The sequence below is a fragment of the Microtus pennsylvanicus genome, chromosome 2 (assembly GCF_037038515.1).
Source record: "Microtus pennsylvanicus isolate mMicPen1 chromosome 2, mMicPen1.hap1, whole genome shotgun sequence".
In the NCBI taxonomy this organism is placed as follows: Eukaryota; Metazoa; Chordata; class Mammalia; order Rodentia; family Cricetidae; genus Microtus; species Microtus pennsylvanicus.
Genome location: NC_134580.1, coordinates 103,898,089 through 103,914,434, shown reverse-complemented (window position 1 = coordinate 103,914,434; position 16,346 = coordinate 103,898,089). Strand labels below are relative to the sequence as shown.

The window sequence follows — 16,346 nt, the reverse complement described above, 5'->3', positions numbered from 1 at the left end:
CACCGAACTATATCCTTAGCAACCCACTCCCCCTTTATTCTTTATTTTGAGCTAGACTATAAGTTCTAGGCTAGCCTTTGACTCACTATCTCGTCCAGGCAGCCCCCGAGCTTGCATTCTCCCTACCAAGCAGCTAGAATAGCAACCTCTTCTCCATTACGGTGCTTGCTTGATCTTTAGAGAATTTGTTCTTTCAGAGCCTCTGGTTTCAGTCCCCATTCCTACTGGATTTCTTTGTCAAGATACCTTTCCTTTGGAATCACTTGCTGTGTGTGTGTCTTGCCCATTAGACAAACACGCCCCTGCCCTCCCCATGTCTCGTTAACTGTTGTACCTCCAGTGATTAACACTGTACTTGGCACGCTGACTATGTTAACACTTGTGGCTAAATAAAATAACTCATTTGTATTACCTGTAAAATAGTTCTTTAGATTTCTTTGTTTTCTTCATAGATTTAATATTTTTAATAGCCATAGTCATCCATTTTGGGATTCCATTAAATTAATATGACATGGTGATACTTCTTGTTTCTATAATTCTTATAATTTATATAAATATTGGATTTAGAAGATTCTCAACCAGAGCAATTTCAGTCACAAAAATCACATAATATGGAAAAATATTTGGAGATTCTGTATTTAAATTTCCTCTTACAATTCCCCTCTTACAGAGGGGAAAGCCTCAAATACTATATAGTACGTTTCTGACTTTTTACTGAGATGGGGGTGTCTTGCTGCTAAAGACCACCAGAAGGGACACCGTTCATTTCATCTCTCTGTAGGAACGGAGGATGAACATCTGCTAGCTTATGTAACGACCTTGTATAAATAGCTTCAGTTTGTGGAATAACCTTAAATTCCTTCTGCACTCACTGAATCCTGAACAGGAGTGTGTAATAGACTCTAAACGGTCTAACATTACACGGCTTGTACATTTCTAGCACAAGTGTGTGTGCGATTTAAATAAAAGTGTGAATATGGCAGAGGAGTAAAACCAAATGCACAAAAGCCTCCATGCACACGCAGAAATGTTTCTCCATCCTGCTGTGTGCATACTAGCCTTCATATGTCTTGTTGGCATAACACAGCCTTTTTAGGGTGGAAAAAGTACAGCATCCGCACTAGCACACTTAGGACCTTCGCAGACCAGCCCCTCCTTGGAGGCTTCAAGTCAAACCAGACTAAAAACCCGGACTAGCCAAAAAGGCAGTTTCCAGGCTTGACTCACATGAAGCATGATGACAAAGCAAATTTCTTAGACTTCCCTTTCCCTCTTCCAGACATTGATCCCTTCACCAGTGACCTAACAGGAGTCAACCCTACACTCTTTCTTCACTGAAGTATATATAATTCAGCCGATTCACCTTATCAAGCCAGAACTCCTTTGGAGAGCTTGTGTGTGCTGGAGGCTGTGCCTAACTCCCCAGAGGGAATCTAACAGTAGCGTCCAGTTTCAAGGCTGGCTCCGTCTTTAAGGAGTTGATGATCTGAAGATTAAAGGAACAATCCATAAGCATTGGCGGAGGGCAGCAGAATAGATACTCGCTTCTTGGATAGTTATGTAGATTCTGGGTACAAATAGGGTTTGAGGTGGGCAAAATCAACCTGGAATTGAGGCTAGACGTTGAGTCTGAACCTGAACAATACATTAATTAGTCATTATTTACGGAGCTTTAAAACAGGGTTTCTTTCCCATGGTAACTCTGTGTATGCAATTTATGTGTGCACTTTTCTGAGGGCAAGATTGTTTTCATTCTTTTAAGAGTCCTGGCAGGATCACGTGACTTTCGTGCAGCTACAAGCTCTTCCAACATCCCGAGTCAGTTTTGGCTCCTGAAGAGACTCCGAGGTCCCAGCAAACTGAACAGAGTCATCCCGGGTTCCAGGAGGCCCAACTCTCCTAGTGGAACAGTCCTGGGAGGAGTGCAACTCGAGGCTCCCAACTCGGCTGTGCCCCTGGTCTTGGTTGTCTTCCAGCCGCCCCCCGTCGGGGTTGCTCCCCAGCCGTCCCCGCCCCTGCGCACCTCCATTTCCTACTGCGCCTCCGCCCTTTCGGCCCAGCTCGGCTTCCGTCCCAGATGATCCCTCCCCGGGGCGGCCACCGCCTCCACCGCCGCGAGCTGGAGCCGCCTCCCGGGCCAGTGGCGTAGCCGAGTCGGCGTCCGGCCGGCTGTGCGGAGAGGACGGGACCCGGCGGGACCGAGCGGGGGCCATGGAGAAAGCGGCCCGCGGCTCCGCGCACACCGACTAGAGCCGGCGTCCGCCGCCGGCGCCATGGACCGTGCGCCGGCCGAGCAGGTACGCGAGTACCCGGGCTGCTCCCGGGCCTCCGGGCGGGCCAGGCCGTCTCGGTCGGAAGGCCCGGGGAGGTGGACAGGAGTCGGTCTGTGCTCAGCGGCGATAAGCGTTGCCCTTGCTACTTTCTGGAGTGTATTCCTTTTATGAAGAGACTACCGCGGCTCCCTCCGTGTTTTCCTAGCTAGTTATTCTGCAAATAATTACCCTTTTTAAATGGAGCAAGAGTTCATTTTTCAGTCCGTTTTCGTACTAGCACAGTAGTTCCGTTAATAGTCTCTTTAGTTCTTGATTGCATCGAATTCTTGCTGGTAAGTGCTGGGAGGAAGGGCTAGTGACAATGTGAAAAATAACTTAAAAAAATAGTGTCCATGCTTCCTCCTCCCCTCAGTATCTTACAGCTTCTCTTAAAGAGACTTAATTTGATTCCGATTTCTGTTTACTGGCGAATCTCCTCTTCCCAAGCCTTGTTCAGCTAGTCACGTAGTTGAAGGGAGAAGAAACGCTAGTGACTTGCCTGTAAGTTCTGCAAATAGTTAATTAACTCGAATAAACGAGACGCCGTCTCCCAAATTCCTGTATATGTTTGTGTGTAGTTAATGACAGTTTTGATTTTGAATCACACTCTTTTCAAATGAAAACACAGCTTTCTAGTTTTGTGGGCTTTGTCGATTCTGTTTTTGAGACTTGCCCTATTGTCCATCCTATTCCAGATCTCCTAGGGGCGATCCTCCTGCCTCAGCACTTTCGCCAGGGCCTTGCCACAACGGACTTGAATTTAAAAAGGAAAGACAAGCTTCGTGAGAATACAAGTCTGTGTTTATTAAGGAGCGCACAGTATCAGGAAAATTGGTGCCGGGCTTCTTGGTAAATACACAGAAGTATTCTGTTACAGCTTATTGTAAATTTAATCAAGGCATTATTTTTGAAAGTAATTCCAAAAAAAAAAAAATCAGAGATTTCAAACTTGGACAAAAGGAAAGGAAATTTCCTTGCATGTGGGTCTCTGATGAAAGGGTGGACATTCTGATCCTTCGTGGACACTCAAGAGCCAGTAATACATATGTATGCTCACCGCCCCTTTCATCTTGAGGAAATGTAATTACCTATTTCGATGGTAACAGTTAGCATAGCTCTCGACATGTGATTATCCCGAGAGCAAGTGCACTGGCTGTTTAGAGAGCATCCTCCTCTGTCATCCCACAAAAACACCATCCACTAAACCTCTGAAAATCCCAGAGCTGGAAGAAAGCCGTGCAAAATTCTTTTCTCTCGAAAGCCTTTTTTCCCTCTACCTCTTGCCTCAGCCTAGCCTGTAGTGAGAACTACTGAAGAGCATTTAGATGGGGAAAAAGAAGCATTAGTGTCAAATTCCCATCACCCTCCAAATGTGTTGGTTTTTTTCTTTTATTTAATTTAATTTAATTTATTTATTTATTTATTGGTTTTTTTCTTTTAAAACCATTGTGGTTTATATTCAGAATTTCTGAAAACGCCTACAGCGTTAGTACTTAGAAGTTTACATAAGTTAGTTTTTGTTTTTATTGTTTAATTGTACTCAGTAATAGACATGTTGCATTTCAAGTTAACCTTATTAATAAATCCTTGGAGGATTGCACAAGGGTAACTTAAATCTAAATACTTGTGTCTGAAGGCATTCATGCCATGGACTTTTAAAATTGCCGTTTGCACAAGCTCATTTTGTGAAAAGGTAAGCCTTGTTTGTATATGTTCTAAAAAGTAAGCCATTGGTAATTAGTGCTAGATGTTTCGTCCTAATTGAAATAACAACTGAAGTCATCTTACAACCGGAAGAGCCTCTCAGGAGTATTCTCTCTTAAGTCAAAACAAGTAGCTCGATTTTAACTGCCAGAGTTAGCTGTTACAAGAGCAGTTATACTTGGCACGATGCATTTTCGTGTGTGTGTGTCTATGTGTGCGTTGGGGGGTTGGGGAAGAAAATTGCATAGTGTGCATATAGAGGTCAGAGGTCAGGGTTGGTCAGATAATCTCCCTCAGTTGCTCTTCACCTTACTTTCTGTGACGTGTCTTCCTAAACCCAGAGCTCACTGTTGCAGCTAGACTGGCTGCTCAGCAAGCCCAAAGATCCTCCTGTGTTTGCCGGTCAGCACTGGGATCACAGGCTCCTGTCTGCACTAGGTTTTCCCTGAGTCTGGGGATCTAAACTCAAGTCCTCATTCTCTCACTAGGGACCAGGCCATCTCCATGGCCTCTTTTATAATAATAATAATGATGATGATGATGATGATGATGATGATGATGATGATGATGATGATGATAATGTAAATCTTGTGTAAAGGGATGTGAAGAATAAATCATGGGATTCATTTGTTTATAAAGATTCAGTGTCTATTTTTAGGAAATCTAGGAATGTTTTGGAACTTTTATATAAATAGCGAGCCTAAGAGTGACAGGACACTTGAAGTTGCAGACTGTCTTGTATTGTCTCAGTACGCTAGTCATCTTTAGTACATTAGTACAGTCTTCTAAAAGGATCTATAAAAATCCCTGCTTATTCGCCTCTTTCACACCTAAAACAAATGCCGTGAATTTGTGTAGTTCTGTCACAGATAAGAATATAAACCCCGGGCTGGTGAGACAGCTCAGTTGGTAAGAGCACTTGCCACCAAGTCTGATGACCTGGGACCCATAGAGAAAGGAAGGAACTAGTTCCTGAAAGCTGCCCTTCCCACACCCCGTATACACACATGAACATAATATAATAAAACTATACAGTTGTTTTAAGTGTTGAACTAATACCAGCACTCCAAACTAAATGTGTAATCAGTTTTCCACACCTGCAGGCTCCAGAAATAGTTCAGGGGAAAAGCTGAATCTGTACTAAACATGGACAGGCTTGAGTGCTTGTTGTAAGAGGTAGTACTTACACAGCCCTAGACCCTGGTAGTTGTAAGTAGTAGAGAGACGGGTAAAGAATACGCTGGAGGGCATGAGTGGCCTGTGTAAATACCACTCCCCCTCCAGTAGCTAAGCGTCCATGCCAGGTCTGTAGTGAAGGTCAGGTAACCTGTCCTGGCACTGAGGGACAACTCTATTTTATGTGTTCCTATAAAACCTTTATTATCTAGCCCCACAACTGACGTTTTTATAGGAAGTTCACAAATATACTGTGTGTGCGCACGCGCTTGCATGTGTACACAAACATGCACACACATGCATATTTTTGACTTTTTTTTTTTGACACAGGGTTTCTCTGTGTATCTTTGGCTGTCCTGAAACTCACTCTGTAGATCAGGCTGGCCTTGAACTCACTGAGATCCTCCCAAGTGCTAGGATTAAAGGGAAGTGCCACCACTGCCAGGCTAAATAATACTCTTAGGGAGTGTGTTCATTTAGAGAAAACATTTGGAAATTTAAAAAGGTATTTTCAAGTCTTTATGTCAGCTGGGCGGTGGTGGCGCACGCCTTTAATCCCAGCACTTGGGAGGCAGAGGCAGGCGGATCTCTATGAGTTCGAGACCAGCCTGGTCTACAAGAGCTAGTTCCAGGACAGGCTCCAAAACCACAAAGAAACCCTGTCTCGAAAAAAAAAAAAACAAAAAAACAAAATCAAGTCTTTATGTCAAAAACAAAATCTGAAAAAAACCCCAGCGGAATGACATGTCATTAGAAAAATATTAACTAAATATCAAAGGTCAAAGACAAAAACTAGAATGCTAGGCTGTTAGGAACATATCACAGGTGGAACCTGTGAAATACGACTGAAGTGCTTTGAGACAGATGTGCAGTCTTGAATTCTCCATGTGTTACAGAGTTTAAAAGGAAAATAAAATTATCCACCCAAGGCAAGACATGGGGGGAGAAACTTTAAATAAAACAAGAAAGAAAACAATGTAAAAGCAGGAGCTAATAAGTTATATATATGAAAATTAATATTACATGTAAAATGGTGACTGCAGCTTTTCCTAGTCCCGTGGAAGAGTGTGGGTCAGGAGGTGAGTGGTCACTCTGTAAGTCCCTGCTGTTTTCCTCCATGTGCTCTGGAGTCTCGAGCACTGACGGCTGCAGTCTGTCTTGGCCAGCAGGTGTCTGCTTCATTCATGTCCCCTGGAAGGCACTTATTTTATCTGTACGGGGGTGTGAGAAGCACCTTAATGTCGAATGCATCTCACCTTAACTTAGAATGTGGAGGCTTCCTCCGTCCCTTCTGGGGGTGTGCGGCACACACTCCGAAGTTTCACTGTGGGAGAATGTCTCATTATGTTCTCTTCAGTTTTGATTTTAGGTGGGTGTCACTTTTCTGTTGCTTAATCTGGGAGATTATTTGCATTCTCTTGGAGCTTCTCTGAGGAGTTCAGAATGCATTCTCTGCTACGATGTGCTTTTGAGCGCTCTGTCCCTATGTCCTGCTTATCTTGGGGCGATGGCTTCCAGAGTTTGTGCCGGTGTGGTGATCATCTAGACTCTGTAATCCCAGAGTGGTCACCAATGAGCTCTCTTAAGGAGACTTTACCCTTTTATGTTATGATAACATCTTTGCTTTTCTAGATTATTTGTATAAATGTCATTATTGGCATTTGCTTTAATATGTACAAAATTCAAAATGAATGAAATGCATAAGTATTTTCACAGACAGAATTTGTCAGATTTTTCATTAATTTAGGAAATTGTGAAATATCTTATGAAAGATTAAAGTTTTGCCACTGAGTTGGGTTTTTGAAGCAGACAGTAACACAGCAGTGGTTATAGTGTACTGTTACTTTATGGTTTTTATGTATATGATTATTTTATGTATATGATTGTTTTGGCTGCATGCGTGTGTGTGCACATGTCAATGCCTGCTTCTTGTGGGGACCAGAAGAGGGCATTGGATCCCTCAGAGCCGGAGTTGGGCAAGCATCCATGTAGGTGCTGAGAATCCAGTCTGGGTCTTCTAGAAGAGCAGTCCATGATCTTTAACTGCAGAGCCATCTCTCCAGCCATATTTACATTTTCTGTACAGTAAGGTACTAGTTCCTGTCTATAAAATTTGGTTTCTCAAAGTACAGATTATGAGGGGCTGGAGAGATGGCTCAGTGGTTAAGAGCTCAGAGGTCTTGTTAGCACCCACATAGGTTGCGCCCAGCTGCACAGGACTCTAGCCGCACATACCCTCTTACTTCACTTACCACACATAACCGCCTATTGTCGCGCATACAGTCGTGCATACATATAATTAAAAATGAAAGAACCCTTTAAGATATGACTGTACAGATATATAGATCATGAGCTAGACATGGTGGTGCATACCTAGGAGACGGTGAGTCAGGAGGGTCATGAGTTCAGACTAGCCTAGAAATAGTGAGACATTTTAAAAAATGGCAATAAAAATTAGTGAATAAAACATGGAAATTTAAACTGAGGAATAGTGTTATATAAAGAAATTAGTCTAATTTTTCTAATATTTGATTACTAATACTAAAAATTGATAAGATTTATATTTTGACATTTGAATTTTAAAGGATTATTTGCACTCAGCACTGCTTTGGGGGCTGTTGTTTAGATGGATGGACAATAATCGAAGGCTTCAATGTCACAATGAGCAACTTCAGAGAAGATATAAAGTTGAAACTGTAGGGAAAGCTTGTCCGTCTGTTCCTTCTGGTGACATCTTCTGCCCATGCAGCTGTTGGCCACAGTGGCTTCTCTCTCTCACTTTGCTAAAAACAAAGGATCATTTCAATGTTTGTGAATTTTATTGTTGAACTTTGGTATTTAGAATTGCACTTAGATAGAAACCAGTACAAGCCTTAATCTTCAAGGATGCATTCATGCGCGTGTGTGCCTGTGTGTGTGTGCACATGTGTGTGCCTGTGTGTACACATCAGCTTAAGTAGTCACACGTTCTGAACAAGTTACCTAGGGCTGTAACACATGTTTAGGTAAAATACAAATTAAGCTGTGTAGAGAAGTTGTTGTAACTTTTGATCTCTACAAGAATTTGAATTTGTTGCCAAAGTCGTAGATTAGGTTGTTTTGATTTTGATCAGGTTTTATTTGGGGGAACACAGGAGAAGAGTCAAGAAAAGTGTTATTTAAAAACTGTTAATAGTTAATTACTGTGACTCTTTTTTTCATTGTATTCATATTCCTTACCTTATAAAAAACTAAAAGGTATTAGTCTAGATCTTATAGTTCTTCAGAGTTCTTCCATGTTCAGAAGGACTCTGATTTATAAAAAAATCTTATAAATTACATTTTAGTGTAATTAAAATAGTATTTTCCCCGCTTTTGCGCATGTGCATAAACTATATAAAACAAATTTTTATTATCTGCATTGTTGGAAGTCAGCCTCTTTTTCCAATTAATCATTTATTGGTATATTATATATCAGTTTTCAGTTCTAATGAGTGGCAGAGTGAGAATTGCCATCTCCCTAACACTTGAAGGTGTTTTGCCAGAGTTGTATTTCAGGAAACCATCCGTAGTTCACAAGTAGGTGTTCTCGCCCCTTCAGCTTTGGCTGATGGATAGTGTGAATGTCGAGTCCACAGTTCAGTGGGCAGGGAGGGGACGGAGTTACTAGACTGTGCTGTGCTGATCTGTCTCCTTCCTCTGGTAACAAGCATTTCTTGTGTATACCCCGGACTGTTGGTGGAGCATTCGGCTTTCCTGAGTAAAAGCTGGCCATTAAATTTTATCTTTTCATTTTCATGCATTTTTATTACTTTTGTAAGAAAATAGACCTGTGTTTTTATGGGAACTTTTATTAAATATCACCTTAATGACTTTAGTAGAAAAATGTCCTGGTTAGGACTACTTTGGTTTGCTTTTTGGTTTTTTTTGTTTTTTTCTTTTCTTTTTTGAGACATGATTTTTCTGTGTAGCCTTGGCTATCCTGGAACTCATTCTGTAGACTAGGGTGGCCTCTGACTCACAGAGATCCGCCTACATCTGCCTCCCAAGTGCTGGGATTAAAGGTGTGTGCCACTATCGCCAGCTAGGACTTGTTTTTTTTAAAGTAATTGTTTTCAGTGGTTGAAATGTTGACTTGTATTTCACCAACTTTGTTTTAATAAAAAGATATTAAGTACTTTTTAGATTATAAATTTACATGGTTACCATTCTGCTTTTGAAGACTGTACTGTAGATTGTTTGTTTTGAGGCACAGTCTCTAGCTCAGGTTGGCAGAGAATGAACTAACTATGTAGTGGAGGACTGATGACTTTGAACTTGAGATATTCCTGACTTTCTGCCTCTCAAGTGCTGGGGTTCCAAACATGCACTACCATGTGGAATTGAACCCAGGGTTTTGTGCATGCTAGGCAAGTACTCTACTAATTGGGTTGGAACCCCAGTTACTCCCCCCCCCCTTTCTGGGAGATAGGGTCTTGTTATACCCAGCTGACTTAGACTCCCTATTAGACAAGGCTGGTCTCAGGCTCTTGGCAGTCCTCCTGGTTCAGCCTTCTGAGGGCTAGGATTACAGGAATGAGCCACTGTGCCACCTTCTATAGATATTTTCATGTTTCAGAAACTTAAATTTGTTAAATATAATGTGCAGAAAATTGCTAAAATCAACATACAGTTTGATAACATGTTGGACAGCTTGTAGGTTCCTCTAAGACACAGAACTTCCCAGGCACCCCAAGCTTCCCAGGTGCCTCTCTCCAGTTGCAGCCCCCCCACCCTTTCCTAAGAGCGTGTTCCTGCCCTAATAGTTACAGAGCTCATTTTCTTAATATTTTTTCATGTGGATATTTTCTCCAAGGGTAGTTTTTATATGGCTTTTAATTTTCTGGAACTGTATCATAAGAAAGATACTGAGGGAAGTCTGTGTTAGGGTCACATTAGCGTTTGGGTATCTACTGGGAGAAGTTTCTCTCACTTTTTTCCCTTTTTGTTTAACTATGGAACATAATTTTCTCCTTATGTTTTTGACTCACCTTAGACATTTCATTGTAATTTAATGATACAAAACTTAATTTCCTGCAATGAACAGAAATAGACTAGTTTTTCAGTTACTCAAAGAAATGTAATTGTTGTCAGAGCTTGTGCCGAATGACTTTTCCCTCTCACAAAATTAGCAGAAAATACCATTGTGTTTAAGGAGCTGGATTTCTTACTACTACTGTACTTTTCGATCTGAGGTGTGACTTCCTTAGAGTCTTGATTATTTTAGCAGCTTGATTGCATAAGAAATGATTTCACTACAATATTGTGACTTGTGCTAACTCCTTTGTTGTTTTCCTGGTTATTCACTTACTTGAAGTCGACACTGCCATTCATTCTGTGTGTGCTGTGAGGACTGTTGGTGGAGATGCTTTGTAAGCACCAAGCTTGTGTTGATTGTTCATGTGTAACCCATGCACTCTGTGTTCTCTTTGAAGAATGTCAAGCTTTCTGCTGAAGTAGAGCCATTTATTCCCCAGAAGAAAAATCTGGACGCATTTGTGCTCCCTATGGCTCTCCCAAATGATAATGGAAGTGTTTCTTCTGGTGTTGAGCCAACGCCAATCCCCAGTTATCTGATTACCTGTTACCCATTTGTCCAGGAAAACCAGTCCAATAGGTAATTGCATTATTCTTTTCTTTATTGGTGGGGATATAGAATTTAGCAAAGTACACTAATCTTTTTCTTTTGTAATTTTCAAACTTCAATCATTTATTTGTATCTTTTCAGAGTAAGGAAAATATGCAGAAATTTGAAAGCTGTCAACATGTATTATTTTCTTATTCTTTCTAAGAGGAAATGCATTTTTCTGAGCATGCCATTGAAATATATTCCTGTATAGTGACCTGTATATTCCCTGTATAGGGAAATATGAAATATAAGAAATCTTTTTTTGAGATTAGATGCTTAATCTCATAACTGCCAGACAATGTCTGGCCCACGAAGACAGTATTAGGAACAGGTGTTGGGGTGCTATGGTTGAGTGTGCTCTTCTGCTGATTTCCCTAATCTAGCAAAGTCCTGGTAGCATCTAGGGTGGGACCTGTGATAGTTGTGGTATGCTTGCTGATCCTTCCAGACATCTAATGGTGCCCTCGTTGCTATAGTTCATTGTATTGACAAATAGATCTACTTTCAGCTTGTTTCAAGTTATGACACATACAGGAAATGCTATTTCTCAGCACTGTGGGAGAAATGGATGAGGCAGCGATGGCTCTACAGCTCTGTGCAGCCATCTGTGGGCTGAAGTAAAGAGTATCTGCACATCTGTAGCCCATTGTGGCGCACTATCGTACCAGGGCACAGTCTTTGTGAAATTCTGGGTGTGTGGTTTATGAGGTCAGCAGACTCCCTTGGGAAATAGTAATGCCCCAGTGAAGGTTCTGAGTTTCTTACTACAACACTTTTCAAAGTTAGGCAAAGTTGAGCTAAGAATCCTTCTCAGATGAACTTAGACTTCACTGAGAATCTTTGAATCAGTTGTGTGTGGTGTCACAGACGCGTAGTTGAGGCAGGAGGATCATGAATTGAAGGTCATTTTTGAAGTCAAGGGTAGCCTAGGCGTCCTGAGAACCCTTTTTGTTGTCGTTGTTATGATCATGCTGCCAGATAATGTAGAACATTTTTATAAACTAAACTTAATAATACTAGTTCTTTCTGTAGCAAAATAGCCATGTGCAGTATGAGAAATTTAATTTGCCTTAATGTGAGGTAGTCATTAAGAATTCATGAGCAAGCCATCCTTCAGTTTTAGGATTTTGGTAGTCAGCCTTTTCTTCCGTTTTGCTTTGTCATTGCAAAGGTGAGGCAAAACAAGACCAAGACAGCATCTTGTGGGTGCTTTGTAGGAAGTGAGTATCAGTAAGGTCTTCTTCCTGACTTCCTTGGACATGGGCCTTAAGTTGCCAAGGAGAGTAGCATGGACAAGACCTGAATTGGCTTAATGATTAGGGGAAGAGGATGGCTGTGTTGCAGATGCAGAAGCTAGGGGTTTGAGAGGTTTGTAAGTAGTAAAGGATGTGGAATTTGGTAAGCTCTTAGGCTAGATCCCTTTATACTACCACGTCCGTTGTTATAAGTGCAGGGCATCTCTTAAAACGGCAGAGACACATGATGGCATTAGTTTTGCCTTTTCCCCTAGAATTATTGTGAAGGCACCGTTCTGTATGTCTTTATTGTTTGTTCTGTTTTTATATTAGTCTTGTACTTGTCAACAGATTTTTTTTTTTCTGTTTGGTTTTACAGACAGTTTCCTTTATATAACAACGATATACGATGGCAGCAGCCCAGCCCGAGCCCTACAGGTCCCTACCTTGCCTACCCCATTATATCTGCTCAGCCACCTGTGTCCACAGAGTACACCTATTACCAGCTGATGCCAGCACCCTGTGCCCAAGTTATGGGCTTCTATCACCCTTTTCCTGCACCTTACTCCAGCACCTTCCAGGCTGCAAACACTGTCAATGCTATAACCACAGAATGCACTGAGCGTCCAAACCAGCTGGGACAGGCCTTCTCTTTGTCCAGTCATCGGAGCCGCAATGGTAACAGAGGGCCAGCAGTGTCAAAGGTGAGTGACCGCTTTCTTTGTGTGTAGTTTTTAAATATGAGGTGTTGTTAATACTAGTATAGATAATTTACTACTTGTATCCGCTGGTCTTTAATGCTTAATTTGGTACAATATTCATCACTAGTAGCAAGTGTTAAAGACATTATTTAAAAAAAAATATTTTTCCTGTGATATTTATTACCCCTCACCCTTGATTGGTAATGTAAAGTCACCTTTATGATCATTCACAGAGTTTTACATAAACACAATACACAATTATTGCTAAATTATTTTTAATTTTGTTCTAAAACTGCACAGTGATGATGCCAACATTAAATGGATCACGTGGTTGAATGTTAGTGTGCCTCAAGCTGTTTCAGTCTTCTGAAATCAGCAGGAGAGAGGGAAAGATTGGTGTTAGTGTTTCCTCAGATCACTCAACCTCAGTGTCTGTATTCTGAGTCATTAGCAGGAATAGCACTTTGTCACCTGGGAGAGTAAGAAACAAGTAAGTGGTGAAGCCTCTGTTCACGGCCTCGTTTGACTTAAGCTGTGGGTATCCATTGAAGATGCAGCGCAGGGCTCCCTGGTTTATCCCAGGCTGCTTTTCTACTAAGGGCTTTCTTTGAAGCTACAGGAAACGCCTGTTTATAGGCGACACTGTTGAGCTCGTGGAGGACATTTCTCTGCTTTACTACTATGGAGAAGTATCAGTTTCCCGATTCCATTATCTAGCTTCTTAGTAAGAAAGTCTTCACCACCTTTTGGCATGTTTTTTAAAAATTAAAAACAAATAAGCAGCTGAGATTACTTTGAAGAGATTTTTGCCTTGGTTCATGGAAATATAGTGGGTCAAGAGAACTCTTTCAGGGGTGAAAGGAAATAGGTATAAAAAACAAGATCATAGTAAAGCTTGTAGCTTCCAGATGTTCAAAGGATGGGACTTCTCAGAGCGCCTGCCCAGCAGTTCAATTCAGGAAGTTGAAGTTAAATTCTTAGCTCTGCTGTGTAAGGAATTGCTGTTGAGGAATGATTATTCTTGTTTTTAAAATTTTAAAGAAATAAATCAGCTTTTTAATAGTTTCTGTTTGGACTCCAGAGTAGAAATGTTTTACTCATCTTTGTTATGAGTCTAAATTTAGTGACAGGGTAACTTTTCATGCTTTTATTATCCTTTAAGATAAAAATGTCTAGCCCTTCATATGGCATTATTAAAATCATGTTAATTGTTAACAACTTAAAAAATAAAAATGAAAGTAAAAGCTAAAATTACCCCAGATTTTACTAATCATAGTGTTAATGGTTGTCTAAAAATATGTGTAAAATGTGCTTATGGTACATTGGTTAGCCTGTGGTACTTCTTAGTGAATAATTCCACAAAATCAGCTCAGAACCCCTGATTTATGGTATGTGTTGAGGTTTTTGTGTAGTGGATATAATGTGTAATTTGTGTCTATTATATTTATTGGTTTTTTTTTTTTTAAACTTAGCCACAGCTTTTACAGCAACATATAAAAAACAAAAGACCACAGGTGAAGAATGTGGCTACTCAGAAAGAAACAAGCTCAGCAGGTCCTGATAGCCGATCAAAAATTGTGCTTCTGGTAGATGCTTCCCAGCAGACTGGTAAGGAGTGGTCTGTTTGTTTATTTACTTGTTTATTCTTGCACATGCGGGTAGATGTTTGTGTGCTGACTCCAAGTTGATGCTTAGTGTCCCCATTACTCGCCTTTCCTCTCTACATCCTCTGGCTGAACCTGGACCTGGCTGTCTTGGCTAGTCTAGCTAGCTAGCTTGTGTTAGGGATTCTGTCTCTGCCTGTGAACTCAAGACCAGTTCAGCTATATACTGAGAGCCTGTCTCAAAGAATATTGTAAGGACTGGAGAGATGGCTCAGTGCTTAAGAAAACTTACTGCTCTTACAGAGGAATTCCCAGCAGCCATGCCAGGTGCCTCACAACTGCCTGTAAATCCAGCTCCAGAGTCTGGTACCTCTGGTCTCCACGAGTGCCTGCACTTACGGGCACATTACTCTCCCACACTAAATATAAAAATGAATTTAAAAAAATTTGTAAATGTCGTAATGAAACTCGTTATTACATGTAAGTGATATGTGTTCATAAAAGGTTTTAAAAAGATTTTTAAAATCCCCCAGACAAGGTCTGGTTTGACGTAGGTAAGGCAGCTTGTTGCTTTCTGTTATTCAAGTTTTTCTGTTGGATATTTAGTTGTATGACCTTTTATATGTGCTTAGGTCCTTCAGGAGCAAAAAGGGGATCTGGGAATTAGTTAAAAGCCATCTGTTGATCGTCCAATGCTGTGTGGTTTGTAAGGCTTAAAGCAGTGTGTTTGATACACTGCCCTGCTGGGAGTAGTTACAGGGAAAGTCATGTGTTCCCAGTCTGTTCCTCCTCACCAGGACTCATTTCTGCATCCTTTTGGAAACCTTAGCAAGGTTTTTAAAAGTACTGTATGGGCCAGGCTTGGTAGCACACACTGTTTTGTTTTTGAGACAGGTTTTCTCTGTGTAGCCCTGCTAACCTGAAACTCACTCTGTAGGCCAGGCTCGCATCAAACTCAAAGATCCGCCTGTCTTTGCCTCCCAAGAACTGTTTTTAAAGGAGAGTGCCATCATGCCTGCTTTTCTTTTCTCTTTCTTTTCTTTTGTTTTTTAGTGGTGGTGGGGACACACACTTTTAATCCTAGCACAAGGAGGCAGAGGCAGGCAGGTCTCTGAGTGTGAGCTTAACCTGGTCACAGAGTGAATTCTAGGACAGCTGTCATCAAAAGGACAGCTTCCTGAAAAATAAGAATTGGGAGTCATGATTTAAATAGATTGTATATGTTATAAGCATTTCCTTTTTTTAATTTTATGTATATGAGTGACCCGTCTTCATGCATACCAGAAGAGGAAATCAGATCCCATTACAGATGGTTTGAGTCACCATGTGATTGCTGGGAATTGAACTCAGGACTTCTGGAAGAACAACCAGTGCTCTTAACAGCTGAGCCATTTCTCCAGCCCCGCTATCAACATTTTCATTCCTTAGTTTGTTTTTAACTTCTGAGGATTACCTGGCAGCAATAAGAAATAAAAATTACTTAGTTTTGTAGAAGTAGATCTTTCCACTTGTAGCAAATTTTTACGTACTGTTATGTAATAAGGTGGTTAGAATCCAAAAAGGGAGCTGCAAGGTGGCTCAGCAAGTGAAGGGTTTTGTTGTCACACTGAACAGCTTGAGTTCGAGTCCCCGAACCTACATAGTGATGAAGAGATCCAGCTTCCGCAAGTTGTCCTCAGCCCCGCACTCAGGCCTACACACATACACACATAAAATAAATAGATGAAGTGTAAAAACACAGTTGTCTGGATACTAGATAACAGGCAAAGGTCAGCTGCCTTCCTGTGTGTCACAAACAAGCAGGTTAAGGTTTACAGCAGCAACAGCAATTTGGAGTTTCTGAAGTCCAGGAGTTTTTCTACTCAAGCTTAGGGGTACATGAGGGGACCCTGAGATTGTTGTGTAAGACCTTAGAAAACTTGATTATCAAACACTAGCGTCCCCATAGTTAGTCTGCAGTTCAGTTG

General features: G+C 41.2%; 1 protein-coding gene across 1 annotated transcript in view; it reads left to right on the top strand.

The window, feature by feature from the left end:
- The first annotated feature begins 2,102 nt into the window (after window positions 1–2,102).
- Window positions 2,103–16,346, top strand: part of Secisbp2l (SECIS binding protein 2 like) — a 50,886-nt gene continuing 36,642 nt past the window's right edge. Inside the window, exons 1-4 of the mRNA XM_075962034.1 lie at window positions 2,103–2,297; window positions 10,646–10,827; window positions 12,454–12,778; window positions 14,248–14,383. Of these exons, the coding sequence (XP_075818149.1) occupies window positions 2,274–2,297; window positions 10,646–10,827; window positions 12,454–12,778; window positions 14,248–14,383 (667 nt within the window). The 5' untranslated portion in view covers window positions 2,103–2,273. The remainder of the gene's footprint in view (window positions 2,298–10,645; window positions 10,828–12,453; window positions 12,779–14,247; window positions 14,384–16,346) is intronic.